Here is a 24,819-nt window from a genome sequence, read left to right on the forward strand (position 1 = left end):
ATCAGGGGTTCTAAGGGGTTCGAGGCCCTTAAAGGAGACCAGAACCGGTTACTGTTAGTTATTACTTTTGATTCTCACAGCCCGTTAACTTGAAGTCCAAAACCTGGACTTGTCTCTGAACTGTGTTCAAACCACAAGTTCCTGTGGATAGTTTGTTGCTGCTGATGTCTAAACAAGCTTTGCTACCACTCAGCATTCGCACTTTGTTCTGTGATTTGTCGTCCCATCCCTGGGGGGGGGGGGTTGCTTTTTCAAGAAGCTTTCAAAATATGCAGTGATGTGTACATGTATGTGTCAGTTTACATTTGTGTCTGGGTCCTGTTGGAGACTTGTGAGATAGGGGGTGAAACATGATATTTGTTTGAAAATGAAAAAAATGTGGCCTCTTCAGTCCGACAGATGAGTTTTATTTAGGTGATGTACAGTATGTGTATGTTCTGTATGTCTATGTTTATTTATACTGTATCATGTTTTAATGACTATTTATAATGTTTGTTTCTTTATAACTACCATGCTCCACAATAAAGTAAGTTAAATTTAATATGATAAACTGGATAAAGAATTCTAAAGTTCTCAAACTTCAGCAAAAAGAGGCAACCTGAAGCACAGTGACTTTTTGTATGCTCTTAAACTGAAAACAGTGGCTGCATTTGAAAGAATATGTTTCTGAAGTTGACTACTGATCTGATGTCACGCCAGTACAATATGGTGACCATTACTGAGTATATTTATGCATGTTTTTTCTATTAAATCTGATTTTGTGAAGTTTGAAACAGTGCCCTCTATAGACCACATTGTGACAGCACTAAACAAGACTTGGCAGTAATTGGGTATGCAGCAAATAATATGTGGAACTGTTGTAAGGGAATGATATATTGATAATGGTGAATGCATATTTAGCAACTGATATTGATAATTTACATCTTTAATGAGTGTATGACAATTAAATGGACTAAAAGACTGATTATGTGTAATTTCACATTTTTATTAACTTATTTGAAACACAAAAATCATAGAAATATATACAGATGCAGGACAAATCTCCTTAGGTACCTTATTAGTCACCATGTGTGGATTTTCCTTTTCTGCAAAAGATTTTCACACACTTATATCCCCTATTTTGAAATAATGTATTACTGAGATCATGTATGGGCCAATACATATTCAGCTGGAAATTAACCATAATCTCTTGTTTATGATTTTTTTCTGAAACATGTCCTCCTTTATATTTCCTACAGTTACAGCTTAACTGGAGGACATGGTCAGTTCTCTATCAACCCAGCTACAGGACAGATTATCACCAGCTCCCTGCTGGACAGAGAAGACAGGGCCAATTACCAGCTGCTGGTTGTGGCAACAGATGGAGGTCAGCCCCAGGGCTTGTCCAGCTCCGCCACTGTGTCCGTGACGGTGGCTGACATCAATGATAACCCTCCCCGCTTCCACCACCACCCCTATGTCACCCACATCCCCGCCTCCACCGCAGCAGGTTAGTACATGGCATGCTGAAAAACGTAGCTATTTATAATGTTAATGTAGTGAGCACATCACATATTGAAGTAAGACTTTAAGAGATTTATTGTTATAGTCATTTTTCCCAATATTTTTGTTTTACTTTTACTATACATTTTTTCTGATGGCACATTGTCACTGTCTTTAATATGAAAACAATCACACAGAAAAGAAAAAAATATATATTTATATATATATAAATTATTAACATTTGTGTTTTCAGGGTCATTGGTGTTTGCTGTTACTGTCAGTGATGAGGACTCAGGTTCCAACGCTCAGCTGCACTACTCACTGATGGGACGCAACTCTGAGAAATTCAAGATTGACCCTGTCAGAGGTGCCATCACTGCCAATGAGAAACTGACAGGAAACTCAGAGGTTACTCTCACAGTTCGAGTAAAAGATGGTGGTGCTAACCCCAAAACAGATACAACCACCGTGACTGTCCGATTTGTGACTGGAGGAAACTTCCCTGTCATCAAGCTGAAGGAGCGTGTATTCACGTTCCCTGAGAGCCAGCCAACCAACCACGTTGTCACAACAGTGACTGGGTCTTCTATGAGAGGTGGACCGCTGTCATACTACATCGCCAGTGGCAACCTGGATAACTCCTTTCATATTGACCAGCTGTCAGGCGAGTTGTCTATCAGGCATCCGCTGGATTATGAACACATTCAGAAATATGTTCTCTGGATTGAGGCCAGAGATCAAGGCTTTCCACCTTATTCCTCTTATGAGAAAGTGGACATCAATGTGCTGGATGTGAATGACAACCACCCAGTATTTGATAAGGATCCCTTCCATGCTGAGATACTGGAGAATCTGTCACCACAGCGGGTGCTTATGGTCTCTGCAGTGGATCTGGACAATGGACCTAATGGACAGCTGGAATATGCCATCATTGATGGCAATAAGGAGAACAGTTTCAGCATAAATCGAGGCAATGGTGAGATACGAACCACCAGACCACTTGACCGGGAGAAAGTGGCTCAGTACACTTTGAAAGTCAAAGCGACTGACAGGGGGTTGCCACAGAAAAGCACTGCAGTCAAAGTCCTCATCAATGTACTAGATGTAAATGACAATGCTCCTAGGTTTTCCAAGATCTTTAGTGCTACTGTGGCTGAGAATGCCCCAGTGGGTTACACTGTCACCAGAGTCACCACCACAGATGAGGATGCTGGTGCAAATGCCATTAGCCGATATTCAATCACAGATACCAGCCTTCCATTCAGTATTAATGCAAACACAGGAGACATAACAATAAGTAGGCCACTCAACAGAGAAGACACTGATCATTACATTGTCAAAGTGTCTGCCCATGACTCTGGCTGGACAGTGAGCACAGATGTCACCATATTCATAACAGATATCAATGATAATGCCCCCAGATTTAGTCGTCCATCTTACTATCTAGACTACCCTGAACTCACAGAGGTGGGCTCTCTGGTCACACAGGTATCTGCCACCGATCCTGACGAGGGTTTCAATGGCAAAATATTCTATTTCATTCGGTCCCAGTCAGAGTATTTCAGAATTAACTCTAGTTCTGGAGAGATATTTGTGAAGCAGCAATTAAAATATCTGAATTCGTCAGGTGCGAGTAGTATAAATATCAATCGCCACAGCTTCATTGTCACAGCTTCAGACCGTGGAGTCAAGCCTTTAATGAGTGAGACAACCGTCATTGTAAACATTGTAGACAGTAATGATAATCCTCCAGAGTTTGATTCGCCTAGCTACTTTACACCTGTCACTAAAAGTGTCAAGGTTGGGACCAAACTGATTAGGGTTGTAGCTCATGACAAAAAAGACTTTGGCCTTAACTCTGAGGTTGAGTACTTAATAACAGGTGGAAACAGCTCTAGTAAATTCAGATTAGATAAAATGAGTGGGTGGATAACTGTTGCCTCATCCCTAACATCTGATATGAATAAAGTTTTCCGCATTGACATCACAGCTAGTGACAGAGGAAATCCTCCTCTGTCCGCACGAACGTCAGTGCGAATCGCAGTCACAGAGGAAAACCACCACACACCCGAATTCTCACAAAGCCAAATCTCAGCTACTGTACCTGAAAGCCTTGCTGTGGGAACAGCAATAAGGACTGTATCTGCCAGAGACAAAGATAAAGAAATGAATGGCCTTATCACATACAATATTACTTTAGGCAATGACAAGAGTCTGTTTGTGCTTAATAGTAAAACTGGAGTGTTATCCCTTGCTCAACCTCTGGACTTTGAAGAAAAGCAGCAACATGAGCTTAGAGTTTCAGCCACTGATGGAGGTTGGATTTCAAAAACCAGCTATATCACTGTCACAGTTCGTGTGACTGACGTGAATGATAACCCTCCCGTGTTTGATCCTGATGAGTACTTCCCCATTGTACAGGAGAACGTTCCTAGTGGTACCACTGTGGTTAAAATGAATGCAACAGACCACGATTCAGGTGCTAACGCTGTAATGGCTTACGTAATACAATCATCAGACAGTGACCTCTTTGTTATTGACCCAAACACGGGCACCATCACCACCCAGGGCTTCTTGGATTACGAGGCTAAGCAGGTCTACCATTTAACAGTAAAAGCCTTCAATGTCCCAGACGAGGAGCGCTGCAGTTTCGCCAATGTCAACATTCAGCTAAAGGGAGCCAATGAATACGTACCCCGCTTTGTCTCCAAACAGTACTACTTTGAAATCTCTGAAGCTGCTCCAAAAGGCACAGTGGTCGGGGAAGTGTTCGCCAGTGATCGAGACCAAGGAGATGATGGAGTGGTTTACTACCTCATTTTCGGGAAGAGCAGAAAGAAGGGCTTTGGCATCAACAAGAAAACAGGCCAGATTTATGTCACAGGTACTCTAGACCGTGAGAAAGATGAAAAGATTTCACTTAAAGTGTTGGCCAAAAACGCAGGAAGCATCCGCGGGGCAGATATCGATGAGGTATTTGTGAACATCACAATCCTTGATGCTAATGATCCACCTGTTTTTACCCAAGAACTGTATGATGTGCAGGTTAGTGAAGGTCTCTCACCTGGTGGTCTGGTTACCTTTGTTAGTGCTGAGGACTCAGACTCTGTACCGAGCTGGAGCAGATTTTCCTACTCCATTGCACCAGATTTTGTTAAAAATGTTTTCACTATCAATCCAAAAACTGGCCAAGTGTCTGTGTCGGCAGAGCTAGACAGAGAAACAACTCCTGTGTATAATCTAACTGTACTGGCTGTGGATACTGGCACACCTCCTGCTACCGGAAGCACCATTGTGATTGTAAATCTGGAAGATATCAATGATAACGGTCCAACTTTGACAACTGCATACGCTGAGGTAATGGAGAACCAGAGGGCTGGCACTGCAGTCACAACACTAACAGCTTCTGACCCAGATCTACCACCCAACCAAGGCCCTTTCATATACAGCCTCCACAGTTCTGGCTCTGGTAACAGCTACTTCAGCATGAGTCCAGCTGGAGTTCTAACCACCAGTCGAGAGATCGACAGAGAACAGATTAGTGACTTTTACCTCTCTGTTGTGATCAAGGATTCTGGTGTGCCTCAAATGTCCTCGACAGGAACAATTCACGTCAAAATAAACGATCAGAATGACAACCCTTCAGAGCCAAGGTCAATGGAAATCTTTGTCCACTACTTTGGAAACATGTTTCCGGGTGGTTCTTTGGGAGATGTCAAACCCCAAGATCCTGACATTCAGGATAGGTTCCACTGCTCTCTCATTCCTGCCTCCTCCAGTCTGTTTAGTATCCCAACTGGAACATGCAACCTCAATTCCAAAGCCCGCTCAACAGATGGAACTTTTGAATTAACAGTCCGTAGCAGTGATGGTGTCCATGGGCCAGTCAGCAATACAGCCCGAGTCCTCTTCATGGGCTTCACAAATGCCACAGTGGACAACAGCATCCTTATCCGACTCCATTCTCAAGGAGTCAAAAGCTTCCTTACCAACCACTACCTCAGCTTCTTACGCATTGCCAACTCTCAGCTAGCAGGACTAGGCACAGGGGTACTGCTTTATGGAGTGTTTGAGCTCAACAACCAGACTTTCGTGATGGCAGCTGTGAAACGGGGCCAGGGACAATATGTTAACCCCAGCGGCGTAGCCACATTCTTCCAGAGTATCAAAGACATTTTATATAGACAGAGTGGGGTGCAAATAGATGCGGTGGACCATGATCCTTGCACACGTAACCCGTGCCAGAATGGAGGCAGCTGCAAGAGGCGTCTCAGTGTCGGGCCTGATATGAAAACAGAAGAAAGTGTCCCAGTGATCCTTGTTTCCAACCACCCCCTGCAGCCCTACGCCTGCAGCTGCAGACCAGGATACACAGGAGCTCTGTGCGAGACTGACATCGACGAGTGCCAGCCTTCACCCTGCCACAATGGCGGCACCTGCCATAATCTGGTGGGGGGTTTCTCCTGCACCTGTCCTGAAGGTTTCACCGGGATGGCCTGTGAGAGGGATGTCAACGAATGCCTTTCCAATCCATGCAAGAATGGAGCACTGTGCCAGAACTTCCCCGGCGGCTTCAACTGCCTCTGCAAATCCGGCTTTGCAGGTAATACACACACAGGAGTTGCATTTTATGTCTGACCACACAGTCACTGATGTTAGGCTTGGAAAAAAGTATGAGGGGACACACACTGACACGCATACAGTAATGTACTCACACATGCAGCCTTTGGTCCAAGGAAAATATTTGCTTCTGAATCTTTCCAAGAGGTGTTGTAGCCATAGCATACAAGCATAGCTGCCAAAAACAGTTTGGGTTTTGGATTAATAGTTGGGGGGTATCAGCTGTGATGCATATCAGCCTGCCATGTTTGCTTTAATAAAAAGGATGATGTGAAGCTGACCCCACTCAGGACTTGAGTGCAGACTTCACACACAGTTCACCAGTATCACATTTCATTGTGTGCCTTCATGTGCACACAGCTATGACCACACACAGATACATTTCTAATCCAGCTGTATACAGAAGGATTTTTTAATCAAGGATTTCTCATTTGGCTCTGTTTTGAATTGTATGACAAATGAGCAGCTTTATAAAAGATCCAATCAGGCCTTTTAGTTTGGAAATGAATACACTGCATTATTAGCCCTGATAAAAGGGGAGTGGATTTTAAGTGTAATTACTTGAACATTTGAATTCTGCATGCTGTCCGGTCACTGACTGCAGCATCTGAAAGACATTTTCAAAGCAGGCTGTAGCAGGCGATTTGCCTCAAGTCAAGTCATTACTGTCCCTTTTTATTATGACGATAAAAAATGACCACAGATCTTGAGTTTTCATCATGATGAATGACCCTCCTGAAGAAATGCACCTATTGACTTACAGTAGTTTGCATGTCCCCACAGTGAACTCTCAACTTCCTGTTTTCCCCGCCTGTTTTTTGGCAGCAGAATCAATCTCCATTAAGCAACTTTTCTCAGGATTTCAGAATATATCTACAACATTTCGCTATCATTTTTTGTACTGTACCATCTGCCCTGTCCATTATTGTTATTATCAGTATCATATGTCTGATTTTGTTATTATTATCAGTATCACATTCCTTATGTTCATGATGTTGCATGTTTATGATGTTCCGCAATTCATGTACATCACTACTGTTTGTCTTTCCGCACTGCAAAAAAAAGAAATACCCTAACAAACGTAATGTGATCTTGCAATGAGTTTGAAAATCTGATTATTCTTACTGCAAATAATCTGCCAATTGTGTGAGATCATTTCTTTTTTTCCTATGAAAGTTTCAAGATGTTGGTTTGGATCAAATGATGTCATCCTGGACAAATGATCTTTATTCGAAAATAGCATCACTTCTTTCAAGACATATTAGAAAAAGTGAAACGGCACAAAAAACAGGTGTAATTACATTGTCTTGTCGTGCACACTATGCTTTTTCCAACACAAAATTGCATTTTAAGACTCAGTGAAAGGTTAAATGACTTGTTAGAGCCCAGATTTTTTTTTTTTTTTGCAGTGCATTTCTCAACTGTGATGTGATGAAAGATCTGCATGACTTAGCCTATGGGGAAAGTGTTCCCCCCGGGTCTTCCTGTGTTGTCTGCCACCCCATCCATTTTAATTTGTGTTGTTCTGTGAACCCAGGCAAAACGTGTGATTCCATCATCAATCACTGTGAGTGTAACCCTTGTTTTAATGGCGGTTCCTGTCAGAATCGGGTGGATGGATATTTCTGTCATTGTCCGTTTGGTAAGTAATAGTAGGAAACTTTCAGGGTATTAGTGAGCCCAAGTAAATTGAAAAGCAAGATGGACAATTTCAGACGTGCAATCTCCCAAAAGAAGAGAAAGTTATTCCATTATTAATGCGTGATTTCTTAAACAAATGTGGACACTGTCATTTCATTTTGTGTCTCCATTTTCATGGCTTGTGCTGCTTCTGTCATGAATAAGTGTCCAACTGTGATGAAAAATGGGGTGTTTATAACTTTTTGAAGATAATAATAGAAGATTTTTGCTTTGATATAGCTATTTTCAGAATGTACGGTATGATACTGCCAAATAGAGACTCTGTTTTATCTGTAGATATTTTTGTAACAGCAGCACTGTGAATCATTCATTGGCTTCCTCTCTGATTTCTCTTTTGGTCTGTTTTTGTCCTCAGGGGTTTTCGGCAAACACTGCGAACTGAACAGTTATGGCTTTGAGGAGCTCTCCTTCATGGAGTTTCCGTCTCTTGATCCCAACAATAACTACATATACATCAAGTTTGCTACTCTGAAGAGCAATGCACTGCTTATGTACAACCACGATAACCAGACCGGAGACAAAGCTGAGTTCCTGGCTCTGGAGATCTTCGAGGGACGGATGCGCTTCTCCTTTAACTTGGGAAGTGGAACTTATAAATTGATGACCATGATCAAAGTTTCAGATGGGCAGTTCCACACAGTCATCGCCAGGAGAGCTGGGATGGTAAGAACGACAATTTTTATGTTAGAAATTAGCTCATATCGTACATGTTCTTCATAATAAATTCTTGAAAAACTTAATGGAACATCTTAATAGTTCTTAAGGGTCTTGTAGCAAGACATTTAGGAAAATCAGAGAAATGCCACATTATATGGACTACACATGGACTTTCAAGAGCATTTATGTCCTGCGCTTTTATAGCTGGAAGTAGCATCCAGATTGGCCTTTTTTTTTTTTTTTTTTTGCACCATCAGAAGATAATTAAGCTCTCCCAAATCACGGGTAGCCCAGCTTATGGTTTTCATGGTTTGTAATTATATTTTATTGCTCGTTGTGATTTACAATACAAGGATCCAAAATGGCTCTGAAGGTTGAAATTCTGTCTCCTGTGCTCTGAATGAGAGGCTTCTCCTTGCCAGCAATTCAGTGGCAAGGAAGGAGGGAAAAAATCCAACCAGGCCCTGTCAAACCTTCTATAATGTAGCTCTCCTGCTGGACTTCAAATCTGTCATTTCCCACCGTGCACTGGGAGTTTCATAGGAAGCTGGTAAAATCGTTAAATTGTCAGTTTTGAGATGGTGCAGAGTGACGGGATGGAAAGGAATACAGCACACGTTGAAAACTGTGATTCTGTATGCAGTTAGTGCTGTGAGAATATTATGCGGAGGTGGCCGTGTAAGGGCTCTTGAAAAATGCGTGTGTCATGCCTGAAGTGCCAACTCCCTTAGGCAGTGTAAAGTGAACCTGATCACCGTGTTTGCAAAAGATGCTGTGGGTTATTTCAGCGGTCAGGCTCGAGGTCTGGTCTTAGTTGCTGCGCCCGAATTCTGAGGCAGTGTCAAAGGCAGACAGAAACCACAGACATGTCATATCATGCAGTGCTTCATCACGAAGGCACCAAGTAATCAGAGGCAACAGAAAGTTCACATATGTCATTGCAGTTGTCATTATCATCATCACCATCTGATTTTAATCTTTTTAATAATCAAATACAATAAATGTGACACAACTTGTTTGGTCAGTCAAATATTTGAGCTTGCCAATGTGTCTAGGAATGCACAAGGAAAAGTTTTTCTATCATTATAGGTTTCAATGTAATGCTGTTTAAAGGCTTTTTATAAAACCACAATCAGATCTTGGCACATCATTTTAGCTGTTGCCAGCTTTAAAATTGGATAACATATCAGTATCAAAATTCAGAAAAACAGTATTGGATCATTATTCCAGAGTTTATCTTACAGTACAGTAGCAGTACTGATTGATGCCATGAGCATGATCACCAAATGTATCAAAAGTATGGGATGCTGTTGGAAGTCAGCTGACAAATCCATGCAATTACTTTTAAATATTAACACAAGAGGGAAAGTTATTAACCACAACACTTCTTGCTAAATGAAAAAGATTCATGACTAAAATTACATGACAGTGACACGTTCTTGCATGACATCCAATATTTCTGTTAAGACAGGTCGCTTTTGTCCAGAGCCTGGAAAGTTTTTTTTTTTTTAATAAAGTCTGCATGTGTTTTGTAACTCATATGTATGCTTTAGTGAGTCACATGGACTCTGTATTTTAAAACAATCCATATCACCTCCCAAGCTCTGTACTTTTGTGATTTTTAGATGTAATGTTTTATGCTTTAGAGCACAGCAAAGATAATTTCCATTCTCCTCCACTGTAGGAGGGTAATGTTAAAACCCAGGCCAATAACAACTATCTGCATGGCTTGATACCATATGGGTTAGTAAGTGTAATTTGGGTGAAATGACACATATAACAACAATTATTGTCATCATGTAACCCTAACCATCTGAGGAAGATCAATGCTGGGAACATCAATGCTAGAGGTCAAGTCAGAACAAACAACAAACCCTTTAATAGATGCAAATTTTGACAGATTATATCTTTCTGCAGCTGATTAACACCAGTGGCAAATCATCAAGCTTTTGATTAGCTGAAATATTTGTCCTAGAAACAAGGACAAAACAAATATGTAACAGCAGTTACTCAGTGCCTGCACCACAACAGAGAGCAATGCTATGGTCCTCCCATTATATTAGTCATGGGGAAAACAATGATCTCCAGTGGCTCTTTCCTCCTTTCTTCCTCCAGTGTTAGCCAAGCACAAAAACACGCTCCTCATTTCTTCGTGTTACATTCGGTATTCATTTTCAAGGGGATTTCTTGAAAAACATATTTCCCCCACCACAGTGAGACACTTGACAGTGAGTGCAGTGCATGTAAAGCATGCCTATACTGCCTTTGATCACAGGAAAAGACATTAATACAATGTTCATGTGGTTTTGACGGTTTTTTATGGTTCTTCAGACAAAGTCACGAACGAGTCCAAGAGATCGTTTTGTCACCGTGTTAGTGTATTTTTCTGTGTGTTTCTTACACGAATTTGGTTTTGTCAATGTCTCCATGTCTAATTCTAGTGTGACTCCAGTGTACTGAATAGAAAAGAGAGTGTGCGTGTGCTTCTGGAGTGTGTGTGTGATAGGTGGGGTCGTGCTCTCGTGGATGATTTGTGTTGGAGATCCGGGCCAGTGTGGTCCGTGTTTACTTAAGATCCAGGCGAGGTGGAGCGTGATTGCCCTGGCTTTTCAACACTTTCACACACTTTTCCGGACAGTTTCCTCACCAGCCCATTTCTTTTCTTCATTGTAGGGTCATTCCCTCTCAGAGCAAGAGAATAACACACATCTGGGCAAAAGCTTTAGTGCCTTTAACTGGAAATAGGAAATATTTGCTGTAAAAAATGGCATTTTTATGCCACCCTCCTATCAACCATTGTGATATAATGATGAAAAATAACCATTTGGTGAACATTAATCATTGAACAGGACATAGTTATATAAATACTTAGAGAGCAAATAATATTAAAAGTAGAAGGAACCCTCGGTGGGTGGAGCTATGACCCAGGATTTTTCAGAGTGAAAGTTATGCCTGCAGTGCATGACAAGATATTTAGTCTAGCCTATGTCTAGTTTAGAAACTCAAATTTAGTCATCTGTCTAAAGTAAGGGGATTGTAGTTCTAGACATGTGGTCAGTATCTGCTTTTAGGGATTTTTAAATTTAGTCTGGACACATTTTGTGCATGGTAGAAACATGTAGATGATAAAACCCACACTGGACTTAATTGACTTATTGGAAGATAATTGTGACAAATCATCAACACTGGCATTGTTGTCTACATTAGACCTTTCTCAACTGTTAATAATACATGTAGTATTAGAGTACTATAGAATCAAAGCCACATTTCAACTGTCAAACAGGCAAAAATGACATTGATTTTTGCTTTTATTGATTAATAGGCATGTACTCTATGTTTTATATAATTAATTTGAAATATTACATTTTTAACTTTAACAATTTGAGATAAAATATGTTCAGATCAGATAAAACTGAGTAATATAGCTGAATGACTCCAAGCTTCAATAATAGTTTTAGTTTCATGATTCATAATGGCTTTAAAAAAACAAAACAAATAGAGCCAATACAAGATGAATGCTTAATTTTTTGATCATTAATTTGGGATTGAACTACCTCATCTACATCTAGCCCAACCAAGCTGGAGAAATACTTAACTTAATAGCAACACTGTTCCACCATCACCAAACTGCACTATTAGACTACTTATCTTACTGTAAATTGTGTTTCCTTTGGCTCTTTTCTGAACTGAACCCAGCCAAAGAAATTGTGCATGCCTCCAATAAATATTCATATAACTAAGCTCCAGTCAGCTGAGCTACGCAGGGAATCAAACAGTAAAGTCTGACAGCGTTTGTATTGTAAGTCCAATGCTCACATGACAACACTCATTAACAGGAAGAAACAGACTGACTGACTTTGATTAAGTGTTTGACGGGTCAACATCTGCCTCAAACAACACTGACTGACACAGCTTGTTGGACTTGTGTTTTGCAACCACAATCTTTCAAAAAACTCCTGACATTGAGACTCCTCCAGGAACAATAATAGTCTCAGACAGTGTGATTTAGCAGCTGTTGGTCTTGAAAGGAGAATCACACATGACGCGTTTGTGTTTCTGCTCCTCTCGTCACGCAGGCTGCATCTCTGACAGTGGACCTGTGCGGTGATGACCAGGAACCAGGCTACTGTGCTGTGAGCAACGTGGCAGTTCATACTGAATGGTGAGAAAAATTCACTAAAACACACACACACACACACACACAGCTGTTCTGTTTCTATGATGCATACATTAAAATAGTGTTGACACTTTCAGTTCCAAGGCCTGGAAAACTTGACAAATACCGTAATGACATTTTTCATGTTTGGAGAAATAATATTAAACCAAAATTTGTTGTCAACCTGTTAAGATCACAATTTTGTACCGTACATTGTTTTACTTTACTATAAATCATCTATAAATATAGTGATTGATTGATTTAAGAAAACAGGAAAGATTAAAGGGAAATTTAATACAAGTGAATGTCATTTTGTTAAGCTGAAATCATTCCTCTTTTTATTTCTGTTATATGAACTGTCTCCTATCAGCTCAGATTCATCCTGATTCTATTACCACCATACCAGAGTTTTTATTCTATTCACTTTATCCAGTTATTCAGTAGCCAAGCTGCACTAAAACACTCTGTTTTCTTAACGCTAAGTTTGGCTGCTTCTGTAGCAGCTCTGCTTCTGAGAAATGTTCCTAAAACATAAAATCTCTGATCTGTATTAAATATAATTAAATTTTACTCAAGTTCTACTTTCATATTTGTCATGATGAACAAAATGACAATAAACAAAACGACTACATAATCTGATGCAGCTCTGCGGAGAATCAAAGCTTGTTTTCATGGCTTTACTGTATGTGCCAATTGCTTAAACTGTTATATGGAATTCTGATACATATTTTCACAATGATAATGCAAAAATGAGTCAAAGTCAAAATTAAGTCATCTGTTGTAAATATGTATGATGTAAACCTTCATTAAAATGATCACTGACTCAACACGCAGACAGCCCAGTGCCAGGCCTTGTGGGTTGAAAACTTGAGACCATGCATGTGTTATTGTGTGTATTTGGATGTGTGTGTGTTTGTGTGTACAGTATGTGAGTGCGTGTGTGTGAGAGGGATAGATGGATTTGGCAGATGAGGACCACAGAGGTCTGCAGAAGGTTTATTTTGTAAGGGTCTCTCGGGACCATGTTATTGTGAAACTCACTGACCCGCAGTGTCTTTCTGTGTAAGTATGTGTTAGTGAGTGTGATTGTGTGTGTGTGCATACTTCTGAATATATGCATGTGTAGGGTTTGGGAGTTCTGTGCATATGTGCTTTTGTGTCTGCATGCATTTAAGGCTTTGTGTGCTTCTGTTCATCCGTCTTGTGTGTGACTTTGTATGTGTGTGTGTGTGTGCAGGATCCTGGACGTGCAGCCCAACAGACTCTCGGTGGGAGGCGTCAGGTCAATAGAACCCGTCCTTCATCGACGCGGTCAGGTCGCCACCCACGACTTTGTCGGCTGCATCATGGAGTTTGCCATCAACGGCCGCCCGCTGGAGCCCAGTCAGGCGTTGGCATCGCGTGGCATCCTTGACAGGTCCGTGCCCCCAACCACACCCCCCTGCTCCCCGCTTTTCACCCGCTCTCCATCTTCTCCCTCTTCTTCCCATCTGTCCGTCTTCTCTAACCTCCTCAACTCTCGCTGTGGGACATCTGTTCACACTCTCAAACCCTCTCGAGAGTTTTTAAAAAGATGTTTTTTTTTAATACAAATGGAAGATTTTTGACGAGGGAAACCAATTGCTGAATTTTTTTTTTCTTTTCTGTCTCGATGGTGAATAGTGAGGACAGATCTTTTAATATGCTAATTCTCTGGGGTTCTTTATGAGGGTTTTTTTTTGTATTGCCGCACAGGGAGAGAAATCACAGCTCATCTGCCCCTTTTTTGTAGAGTTTCTTTTTCAGCTGACCCCCCGGCTACCGACTGTGTGGATGACTTGTCAAACTGACTGTCTGATTGTCAGTTTGTGTGTCGTTGTGTCTGTAGATGTCCAAGACTGGAAGGAGCCTGCACCGCTAGCCCCTGCAGACACGGGGGCACCTGTTTGGACCACTGGTCTTGGCAGCAGTGCCAGTGTGTGGATGGCTTCACTGGCAAATTCTGTGAGAAATGTAAGTACATGCCTTTGAAGTGTCTTTTTATTGCTGAGGTTGCACTTACTCAGGAATATTCTGTCATGATTATTTATGATTCTTCCCTCATGAGTCATCGAACTGCGCCATGTAGCTTAATATAGGCCACACTGCTGCATTCTGAGTTTTATTTCAAAGCATTTGCGTATTTAATTATATAAATACTCAGACCCAACATCAGAGAATTAAACCAGACTGCAGAAACCTTTGAAGCTCACAAAAAACTTCCTGAAACTTATAGCTACTGTGTAAGGTGCTATAGTATGTAGCAATTTTACTAATAATCAATACCATATTTATTTTGATGCTTTTGTATTATTGCTGGAAAACCATTACTGGGAAGACTTTATTTATATCTGTTTGCCATCAGGTTTGATTTTGTGGTGAATCTGTTGTTTTGTCTTATGACACGAAAAGTATGAAGGCACTGCTTCTCTGAATTGTGGGTTTCTTATTCAGAAAATGTTTACGGGAAATTACTAAATTTTGTAAAAACCCCAACCCCGACAGTAATAATTGAAGTGGTTTAAAGAGGCTTTCAGTCATCTTTCACAATGGTTTTATGGTTACAGTAGTTTTAGCAAAGTATCACGGTTAATTCAATATCGATGCATTGAAAATTGATGTTTGAAGAAGCATATGTGCACCACCACAAAAGCGGCACCGCAAAGCTCAAGCTTCAAGCTAGTTGAATTTTTTTAACTGTCACCAAACATGCACCCTTCACATATGTCAGTGGTTCCATTTAAATGAATTAAACTGCAGATATTCAACTTTATAAATGCAGGTGTACAATTTCCATTACAATACACTCTCTTCTGTGCAGTGTATTGAGGAGCATTAGAAGATGACAATAATTCATCATAAATAACACTTGAATTCCATCTATTATTTCACTTTACCCATTAAAAGTATTTTCCTTCATGTCAGTTTTGTACATCAATCCAGTTTTGGAGGGAACATAAGAGGGGTCTTTTAATTGAGGCAACAGCTTCATCTTTCCTCACTCTTGGAAACTTTCTTTGTGTCTCTGTTTTATTAACATTTCTATTGGTTACAGATTTAGTGCTTGAGAAGGAAAAGACTAGAATACCAGATTATGGTGAAGTTTATTGTTAGATGAAATTGTTTAGTTTATATTGCATATTATTAAATTGTTGCTTTTTCATGACATAAAATTGCATTACCAGCCACAGCTAATAAGTGAATAATAAATCCACGCTCTATGTATTTAATTAAACAACAACCATATATAAGTTACTTTCCTAATCCACCTTCTATAAAAGGGTATATGCACGAGTTCAGTGTCTTGCTCAAGGGCACTAAGGTTGTTCCTGGGATGGGATTGACATACATCTCTTAGTTATGGGAAGGTATTTGAAACCACGGGTGAGAATGTACGGACCAATTTGTGGTTATGGCAGTCAGATTAGGAAAATCATTTGGAACTGTTTGTCCTCCAGCTGCAGAGTGGAAATATATGGTTGAAAGTCCGCCATCCAACTTCAGACTGTTAAAGGGGGACAGATTGATATTCTCTGTCTTTCTTCCCCAGACATGACAGCAGACACTGCCCTGTCGCTGGACGGCACAGGACGCCTGGACTACTCCATGAAGCAGGGCCCGAAACGAGACATCCTGCTGAGACATTCACTGCAGGGCTTGACCTCCCAACCTACTGGTCCCAGCAGCTTGGAGGTCAAGTTTAGGACTCGCAGTAAGAGCGGCACTCTGCTGCATGTGCAGGAGAGCAGCAACTACACCACTATTAAGGTGAGAGAGAGGAAGTGATAGCAGAGAGTCTATAACAGCTCACAAATTGTTGGGTAAATTCTGACTGAGTCTACTTCTAATGAAACACAGCTCCGGTAGTGGTTTTATAGTTAAAGCCTTACAAAAAAAAAAAAAAAATTGGAGGGAGTCGGGAATTTGCATTATCAGCATACAAAAGCAACAGTAAATTAACATGGTAAACTGGAGCAGATCAGAGAACAGGGAGGCTCCCTATAAAAATATACAAACAAGAGAAATGTTCAAAAAGGCCAAACCAAAAATAAATGTGTACTTACAAGCATTGTGTGTGTATCCAAAACTTGATTTATCTATATCTCTGTGTCGCAGACCTCCGTTGTTGTGGAAAAACGATTGAAAGCAACGTCTTAACTTTGTACTACGTTGTAAATGGTAAATAACTTCAGTACAAAGTCAAGAGGTTGTGGCATGTAGCACAACAAGCTAGCAAAAGCTCTGTAAACAGTTGCTCAGTGGCATCTTGCTTTCCACAGAACTACTCTCTGAAGAGTGAACACGTGATGGGTTTTTTTAAAGTCTTCAGAGCCGTTTCTAAACAAACTAAAGTGACCGAACTCTTCTGGGCAAAGGAACATAACACCCAGTGCAGCTGTGTGGCTCACTGACGTGTTTTTAATAGTTTTTGAACAACAACAGAGCCCTGCGCCACAGAGGGATAAGAAATATCAGACTTTGGATACACACACAATGCATATAAGTAGATCAATTCACTGTTGGTTTGGCTCTGCTCATGAGATTTGTTGAAAATTGGAAAAATATAGAAAATCACCAGCCATGTTCTTTAAACCTTATACATCATTGTGGGGTTCAGTGGAAAACAAGATCTATGCAAATAATATGCAGTGATTTGCCTGTTAAGCTTTGTGTCCAAATTCAGGATATTGTGATACAGGAAATGCACCCATCATCAATCACTAGTAAAAGCACAACAAATTGCAGCAGAGGAATCAGTTGAATTTGGCAACCGGTTGGGGTTTGGCGCTGTCAGTTAGCCAACTGGCCGGCTAGTTTAGCAAAGCAGCCAGTGTTACGTTAGCATCGGCCAGCACAGTGCCAGCACAGAAAATCTGCTTTGTCTCATGCATCTGATGACTTCAGATGATAGAGCCGAGAACCTCCAATACAGCTGCCAGATGATACGTATGTTGCATCACTAAAAGCTTTGTGTCTGTTTCTCTGTGTACACACACTGATACTGTATCGCCCACTGGATGCTTGGATCTATTCCCGAGATGAGTTTTTATTCCGTATTTATGCAAGATTGAAGGGGATGGTGTACAAACATGTCTACAAATCTGAACATAGTCATCAAATCATCATCCCCCACACGCTCCTCTAGTATAAACTTTAAGAATTCTAAGGGTCTTTCTCTTTAGTCCCATTCGTCTTTTTTTTCTTCTCTCATCCTGGTCAGCACTCCTCCCTCCAACTGATCCTGGGCAGCTTCCAAAAAGAGGCCTGAACACTCATTCATCCACTTCAATTTTCCTTTTATACCCTTCCCTCAACCACCAGCAGCAACCCTTTCCCACTTTTTTTTGTATCAGTCATTCTCTCTCTCTCTCTCTCTCTCTCTCTCTCTCTCTCTCTCTCTCTCTCTCTCTCTCTCTCTCTCTCTCTCTCTCTCTCTCTCTCTCTCTCTCTCTCTCTCTCTCTCTCTCTCTCTCTCTCTCTCTCTCTCTCTCAGCCTCTGGTGCTCATTGAATCACCGTCACAACTTCCTAAACAATCCAGAAAAGTATCATAAGTGCTATGACGCCTAAAAAAAAAAAAAGTTGAGCATCAAGGGAATACATACTGTATATGTACATGTGTTGAGAAGGAGAACTATATATACTGAGATATAAAAAAACTCAACATGTTTAATAGATAAACCTTGTGATTGATTTTCCAGGTTTAGACCGCGCCATATTTTTTGGCTCAGGGGACTTCCCGTTTTTCCCATTTTAAATCAATTCTTCCGGAAGCTACTTATCATTGCTGATTTTGGGGGTCTTTGAAAAAGGAGGATTACTTTTCCATCGAAGTGGGGAATATACATATGAGATTGCCATACACAGTGAAAGCCACAAACATGTTAGAATTAGATTGATTAAATTTCTTTTGAAGATGGCACTGTGTCTTCTCTTTTTTTTTGGAGAGTGTCTTAAATTAGGGTGTTTTCTCTGAATGTGTTGTTAACCATCGTCGGATCATATTCTGGCTGAATAACATTAGTTACACACAAGTTTGCAGACCATGATTAACTGCGGTGTGTCCCGCTGGGAAAGAGATTTATGAGCTTCAAGCTGGATTTTTGTTTTCGATCTCTGACCTCAACACCAGAGACTGAATGCACTGCAGTGGCAGTTTTGTGGAAACTGAGGGGAGACTTTCTTTCATCAATCATGATTAATGCTTACATGATAACTCATTGCATTAATCTGAAAAACAGCATTTTTAACCCTAGTCCCCTCAAAAATGTTGTTTATCCTATGCTTGAAATTAAGAATTAAAATGGTATGCACATTCAGTCAGTGAGTAACTTATCAAGTATTTATCTGGTATTTGTCTGAGTAGCCATTGCTCATCTATGAAAATATGCTGTTTAATGTGCATGTTTACATTCACTCTACTTAGTTGATTTAAGATAAAAACCTTCATACACAAACGACCTGTGTAAAGCAGCTCATAGTGCAAGTATTTTCTAATGAACATTTTAGCATCAGTAATATGAATTTATAGCTGCTATAATAATTTATATATTAAATTGTGTCCGTATCGCCCAATATTAAATAAAATCTAGCAATTTTTCATGCATTTTTACAACCATTTTGCTTTTCCGCTATGAGGCAAAGTGTGAAATGATACATTTACTTTAGCCAACAAAATCATTCAAAGTACCTAAAGTTCATTGGTCTACTTTCATGTTTTATATTATGTTAAATTACCCATGAAACCATCATCAGCTCAGTATTCAATCTCCTTCTCTGTTTTCTCCCTCAGCTGAGGAACGGCAACATCTACTACATCTCAGATGCAGGTCTCAGTGGGAAGGTGGAGCGCACCGTTGGAGACGTAGTTATGTCGGACGGCCAGTGGCACACGCTCCAGCTGGTCAAGAACAGCTCAGCCACTGTACTCCAGGTGGACGGCAGCCACCCCAGGGTGATCCAGCATGCCACCCAGGACTTTGGAGGTCTCAGCGTTTTGACCTTTTCCCTGGGAGGGATCCCACCTGGACCTGCTCAGCAAAAAACTGCAGCAGGTGAGGCTCGAGATGGTTTGGGATTGGGGAGGAATGGGACAGAGAGGCACTCATTTTGTTTAAATTATAACTATAAATATTGTGGAACACATTTAGTGCAAAAAACATAATCAGATCATAATTTGTGTCTATAATTAAGTGTTAAAAACCTTTATGACTGCAGGGGTAGCAGTTTAATATTTGGACCAGAAGGAAAACCTCAGTAAGGACAATGAATTTCATAATTAGACATTAATTATTACATTAGACAGTTTTAGTGTCCCATGAAGATCTAAACACCATCTCAGTGTTTATGTCAACTAATTTGTCATATTTTAAGTCTAAACATCTCAGTTTGGATATTTCCATCTCCAAAACTAACCATAAAAGTCAAATTATTTTTTTTAATGTACATTATATTTACATGTATGTGTGTCCATGTACATGTATATTTATGCGCAGTGTCAAACATGCATGCTGAAGCCCTCAGAAACTGGCATTTGACCAAGAAACACACCCTCTCTTTACCCTCTGTTGTTTGCTAATGCAGCAGTGTTTTTACATATTATGGAAAGCTCTTCAACATGCAGCATGTGTGTGCATATTCACATACAACATATGTGTGTGACACAGTGCTTATGACCTTGTGAGCCCTTATAAATCCAGTACTTTTTCTTTTTAACCACATGAATTAATAGTCTGTTTCTCAAACTGCTGACCATATTTGGAGGCTGTCCAACAAGACTCTGTGAAACTGGCCTGAAATCTGTTTCTATTTGACACTGCAGAGATTTACTTGCTATGAATGTACAGTAGTTGAGTAAATGTTTCTCTATCAGAGTATCATTTATGGACAAAATAACTTATTCATTTAATTTGACTTTGTCTTGGAGCGTCTGCCTTTGAGGGTTTTGGGTGTTTTCATCTTATATCTGTGGACTCTCATTTTAGTTTAGGCTTAAATCAGAGATCAGATATCCTCAAGCATGAGTTGAGAAAAGTTTGGACGAGGTGAAACAGAGGCTTTCCAGAGGGAGGTAATGCAACACAGTAAATTTCAGAATTTCAGGGGAGGGAAAAACTAACATAATACTATGGACTAATATGGTAAAAATGAGCAATTTGAATGATTTGTTGACCTCTTTTACACAAGGACCGGGGCATATTTCAAAACAAACATATTCTGAGCACGCAGATCCATGGCAGGCTGCCTGTTATCCAACCCTTACCTCAATGTGTGTCTGAGCAGTTGTGTACTCACTTTTCAAGCGCTAATGAAAAGACACAAATGGATTTAATCTGCACTGGGATAAATTCAATAAAAATCTATTTACATCGGTGAGGCAGTGCTGTTAGGCAATACACAAAGCAAAAGATTGAATTAGACACAGAGACATTCATTCAACACAGATGTACGTCTTGAAGCTATAATGGCTCTGATGATGGATTCTCTGCTTTAAGAAATATTTCATATTTCTTCTCTTAAACTGGCCAGTGATAGATTTGGTCCGTTTTTAAATTTTTATATTTTTAGGAGGTGCTTTCCACAAGAAAATTTCACTTGTTTTTTTTGTCCTAAGCTTGAACCAATTACCCGTCTAAACAAAATTCCTTTAGCTCTGATTATAGCTCTCAGTTCCTGTTATTTACCAGGAAGTGATCCAGCATCAGCAGACATTTTGAAAACCCATCAGTCTGGTGACAAACGGAAATTATTCCCCTCCAGGTCACTGTTATGTTTCTTGTTATCTGAATCAGTTTCCTCTCTTATTCATTTGCAGGTTTCGATGGCTGCCTGGCCTTTGTGAAGTACAATGGGGAGAACCTGCCATTTACTGGGGACCACAGTCTTGTCACCTTAACAAAGACCAGTTCATCTGTCAAGATCGGCTGCAGAGGTCCCAACCTGTGTGAGAGCAGCCCTTGCTGGGACGGCCTGATGTGCGTCAACCAGTGGTACACATACCAGTGTGTCCCGCCTGGCGACTGTGCCTCTAATCCCTGCCAGAACCACGGAAGCTGTGTGCCGGATCCCCACTCAGGTTTCACCTGCATCTGCTCTGAGTTCTACACAGGCAAGACTTGTGAGACCCTGGTGGCCTGTCTGGGTGTCCAGTGCCCTCAAGGAACCGTCTGCAAAACAGCCAACAACGGTGGGTTTGTCTGCAGCCCAAGCCCCACAACAGAGGCAATGGTCCTCCCTATTTGGGCAGTGCCCGCTATTGTTGGCAGCTGTGCCACTGTCCTAGCCTTGGTAGTACTCAGCCTGATCCTGTGCAACCACTGCAAGGACCGCAACAAGACCAAAGTGCCAAAGGAACCCAAGGAGAAGAAACCCAAGGAGAAGAAGAAAAAGAAAAAGAAGAAGGGTAGCGAGAACGTAGCGTTTGATGACCCCGATAATATCCCACCATATGGAGATGATATGACAGTACGGAAACAACCAGAAGGAAACCCCAAACCTGACATCATTGAGAGGGAGAACCCTTATCTGATCTATGATGAAACAGACATTCCTCACAACAATGAGACAGTCCCCAGCGCACCCTGCGCACCCTGCAATGGCCCAGAGGCAGATATTGAGCACTATGACATAGACAATGCGAGCAGTATTGCCCCCTCAGATGCAGACATCATCCAGCACTACAAGCAATTCCGCAGCCACACGCCCAAGTTCTCTATCCAGAGACACAGCCCGCTGGGCTTCGCCAGACAGTCCCCCTTACCCCTGGGAGCAACAAGCTACACCTACCAGCCTCAGTACACCCAAGCACTGAGGTCTACTCCACTCAGCCACTCCCACTCAGCCTGCCCAACCCCGAATCCGCTTTCCAGGCACTCCCCAGCCCCATTCACCAAGCCCTCCTCCTTTTACCGAAACACTCCGACCAGAGAACTTAACCTGGCTCGCCGTGAGGGCAGCCCACTGGACCTGCACAATGACATGTGCCAGCCGCCACCCATGTTCAACTACGCCACCCGGCTGGGGAGGCGCAGCAAGAGTCCACAGACCATGGCCAGCCACGGCCACACCTCAAGGCCTGGCAGCCGGCTGAAACAGCCAATTGAGCAGATCCCCCTGGAGACAGGACCTCCTGTGGGTCTGTCCATCGAGGAGGTGGAGCGGCTGAACACTCCACGTCCACGCAACCCCAGCATCTGCAGCGCTGACCATGGGCGCTCCAGCTCAGAAGAGGACTGCCGCAGGCCACTGTCGCGGGTCCGCAACCCCGCTGACGGCATCCCTGCACCAGAGTCCTCTTCAGAAAGTGACTCACATGACTCCTTCACCTGCTCGGAGATGGAGTATGACCGGGAAAAACCTGTGTCTTACAGCTCCCGGGTTCCCAAGCTCTCGCAAGTCAATGAGTCAGACGCTGACGATGAGGATTACGGAGGAAGGCTCAAGCAGAGGCGGTACTCAAGCCGGAGGGCAGAAGGAGGGCCTGGTGTTTCCCAGATGCCCCCTACTGAGCAGCACTACACCCTGCCCCACAAACTAGGCCAGCAAGCTGGGGGCTTCAACTGGGACAATCTGTTGAACTGGGGCCCCGGGTTTGGGCATTACGTAGACGTGTTCAAGGACTTAGCCTTGCTTCCCGAAAACGCAGCAGCAAGAGACATTGAAATGAACAGTGGGGATGGCTCGGTGACCATTCTAAATGAAGGAGAAGCTGAACAATATGTATGAGACTATTTATTACAATGTAGAATATGGTGATGTTCTCCATTTAAAAAAAAGAAGACTGTATATTTCAAGAGAACATTGGACTACATGTTTTTCACATTATTCAAAATTTTAAGACGACTTTCAATGCAGTAAGGCAGAAAAATGGCACCTGTGTCATTACAGATTTTTTCATTAGCCACCTTGGAATAGTTTACCAGTCTTTCCTAGCTACAAACTCGACTGTACAATCGTGCATTCATCTCTCAGAGGCCTCATTACAATGTATCCATTGACACCGAATGGCTCAAAAAAGGAGAAAAAAAAAAAGAAAAGAAAAGAAATCCACGTCTTTATTCAATTTAGCTCCATTCACATTATCTTGATCAAACATGTCTGTTCTTTATTAACAATATTGCCTCTCCTTCCCAAAAACTTCTATCACATTCACAGCTGGGAGATAAGAGGATAGATAAAATTAACACTCACAGGAAGAGAATTCCAATGGGCCATAGAGCAAAGGAAAACCCCCGTCCTCTGTCTTTTTAGGGGTCAATTTTTAATTTACTTAAAAGGAAGCATGTGTGTTTGATCGGACTGCACCTGTAGGTGACAGGATGCGGCCCTCGGTGTGAAAGTAAGTGCACCATTTTACTCGCACGGTATTGTAAACCCCACCAATGTTATGATCCCGTTCTCTCTGTCTGTTTTTTCCCTGGTGTGTTTTCTCACAGAAGACTGGCTAAACGCTCCAAGAGTGAGGATTAATCAAGTCCCCTGCCTTACAGACATTTGAGGATTTCAGTTTGGGGGAGGACTTTTCCTCCTCCTTTTCTGGCCTAAGTTCAGTAGGAGAGGAGGTTTTTGGGGGGATAGTGTTGTCACAAAAGCGAGTTAGCATTTTCCGACCTGCCAAGTGTTTTTCGGGCAAAAATGATGATAATGATGATGATGATGATGATGTATGGATCCTATAAACATGACCCCAACTAAAACACTATGAACTTGTGTACATTTTGTTAATTCATGAGAAATCATGGAATCATTTGTTGTTGGTGTCTTTGTCCATTATTTTGACATGTATGGTTTCTACATTTTTGTACTGTTTATTAACTTAAATTACTTAAGCTGTGTTTTTATGGATATTTTCATATGCTGAAATGTATGTTCTTACTTTCGGGGAAAGTAAGATTAAAGACTTATTTTTTACATTTGTTACATATGTAACATCAGTATTTTCCACTTTTGATAAAACTATAACATGCTGTATGCTTTGTACCTGTAAAAAGCCAATAACAGAATAAAAAAGTATTTATTTAAAAGCTGCTTACTTTTTCTTTTCCTGCAGCTTGCAACTTATTAGGATGCGTGTAAGCGTTGGGAATTTTTTAAAAACTAGTCACCTTCAGGCTTGGATTACCTCCCATTCCAAATCATTTGGGTGGTAAGATATTCTGTGCTCAAGGCTCACTGTGGGCAGTCTTT

The 24,819-nt window shown here is 41.3% G+C and overlaps 1 protein-coding gene across 1 annotated transcript in view; it reads left to right on the plus strand.

Annotated features, from left to right (window-relative positions):
- Positions 1-24,619, plus strand: part of LOC128362608 (protocadherin Fat 4) — a 107,133-nt gene extending 82,514 nt beyond the window's left edge. The window contains exons 8-17 of the mRNA XM_053323425.1: positions 1,239-1,489; positions 1,736-6,085; positions 7,640-7,744; positions 8,159-8,466; positions 12,537-12,622; positions 13,854-14,033; positions 14,484-14,608; positions 16,185-16,402; positions 19,427-19,688; positions 21,449-24,619. Of these exons, the coding sequence (XP_053179400.1) occupies positions 1,239-1,489; positions 1,736-6,085; positions 7,640-7,744; positions 8,159-8,466; positions 12,537-12,622; positions 13,854-14,033; positions 14,484-14,608; positions 16,185-16,402; positions 19,427-19,688; positions 21,449-23,358 (7,795 nt within the window). The 3' untranslated portion in view covers positions 23,359-24,619. The remainder of the gene's footprint in view (positions 1-1,238; positions 1,490-1,735; positions 6,086-7,639; positions 7,745-8,158; positions 8,467-12,536; positions 12,623-13,853; positions 14,034-14,483; positions 14,609-16,184; positions 16,403-19,426; positions 19,689-21,448) is intronic.
- The last annotated feature ends 200 nt before the right edge of the window (positions 24,620-24,819 follow it).

The sequence above is a fragment of the Scomber japonicus genome, chromosome 8 (genome assembly GCF_027409825.1).
Source record: "Scomber japonicus isolate fScoJap1 chromosome 8, fScoJap1.pri, whole genome shotgun sequence".
NCBI classification, from domain to species: Eukaryota; Metazoa; Chordata; class Actinopteri; order Scombriformes; family Scombridae; genus Scomber; species Scomber japonicus.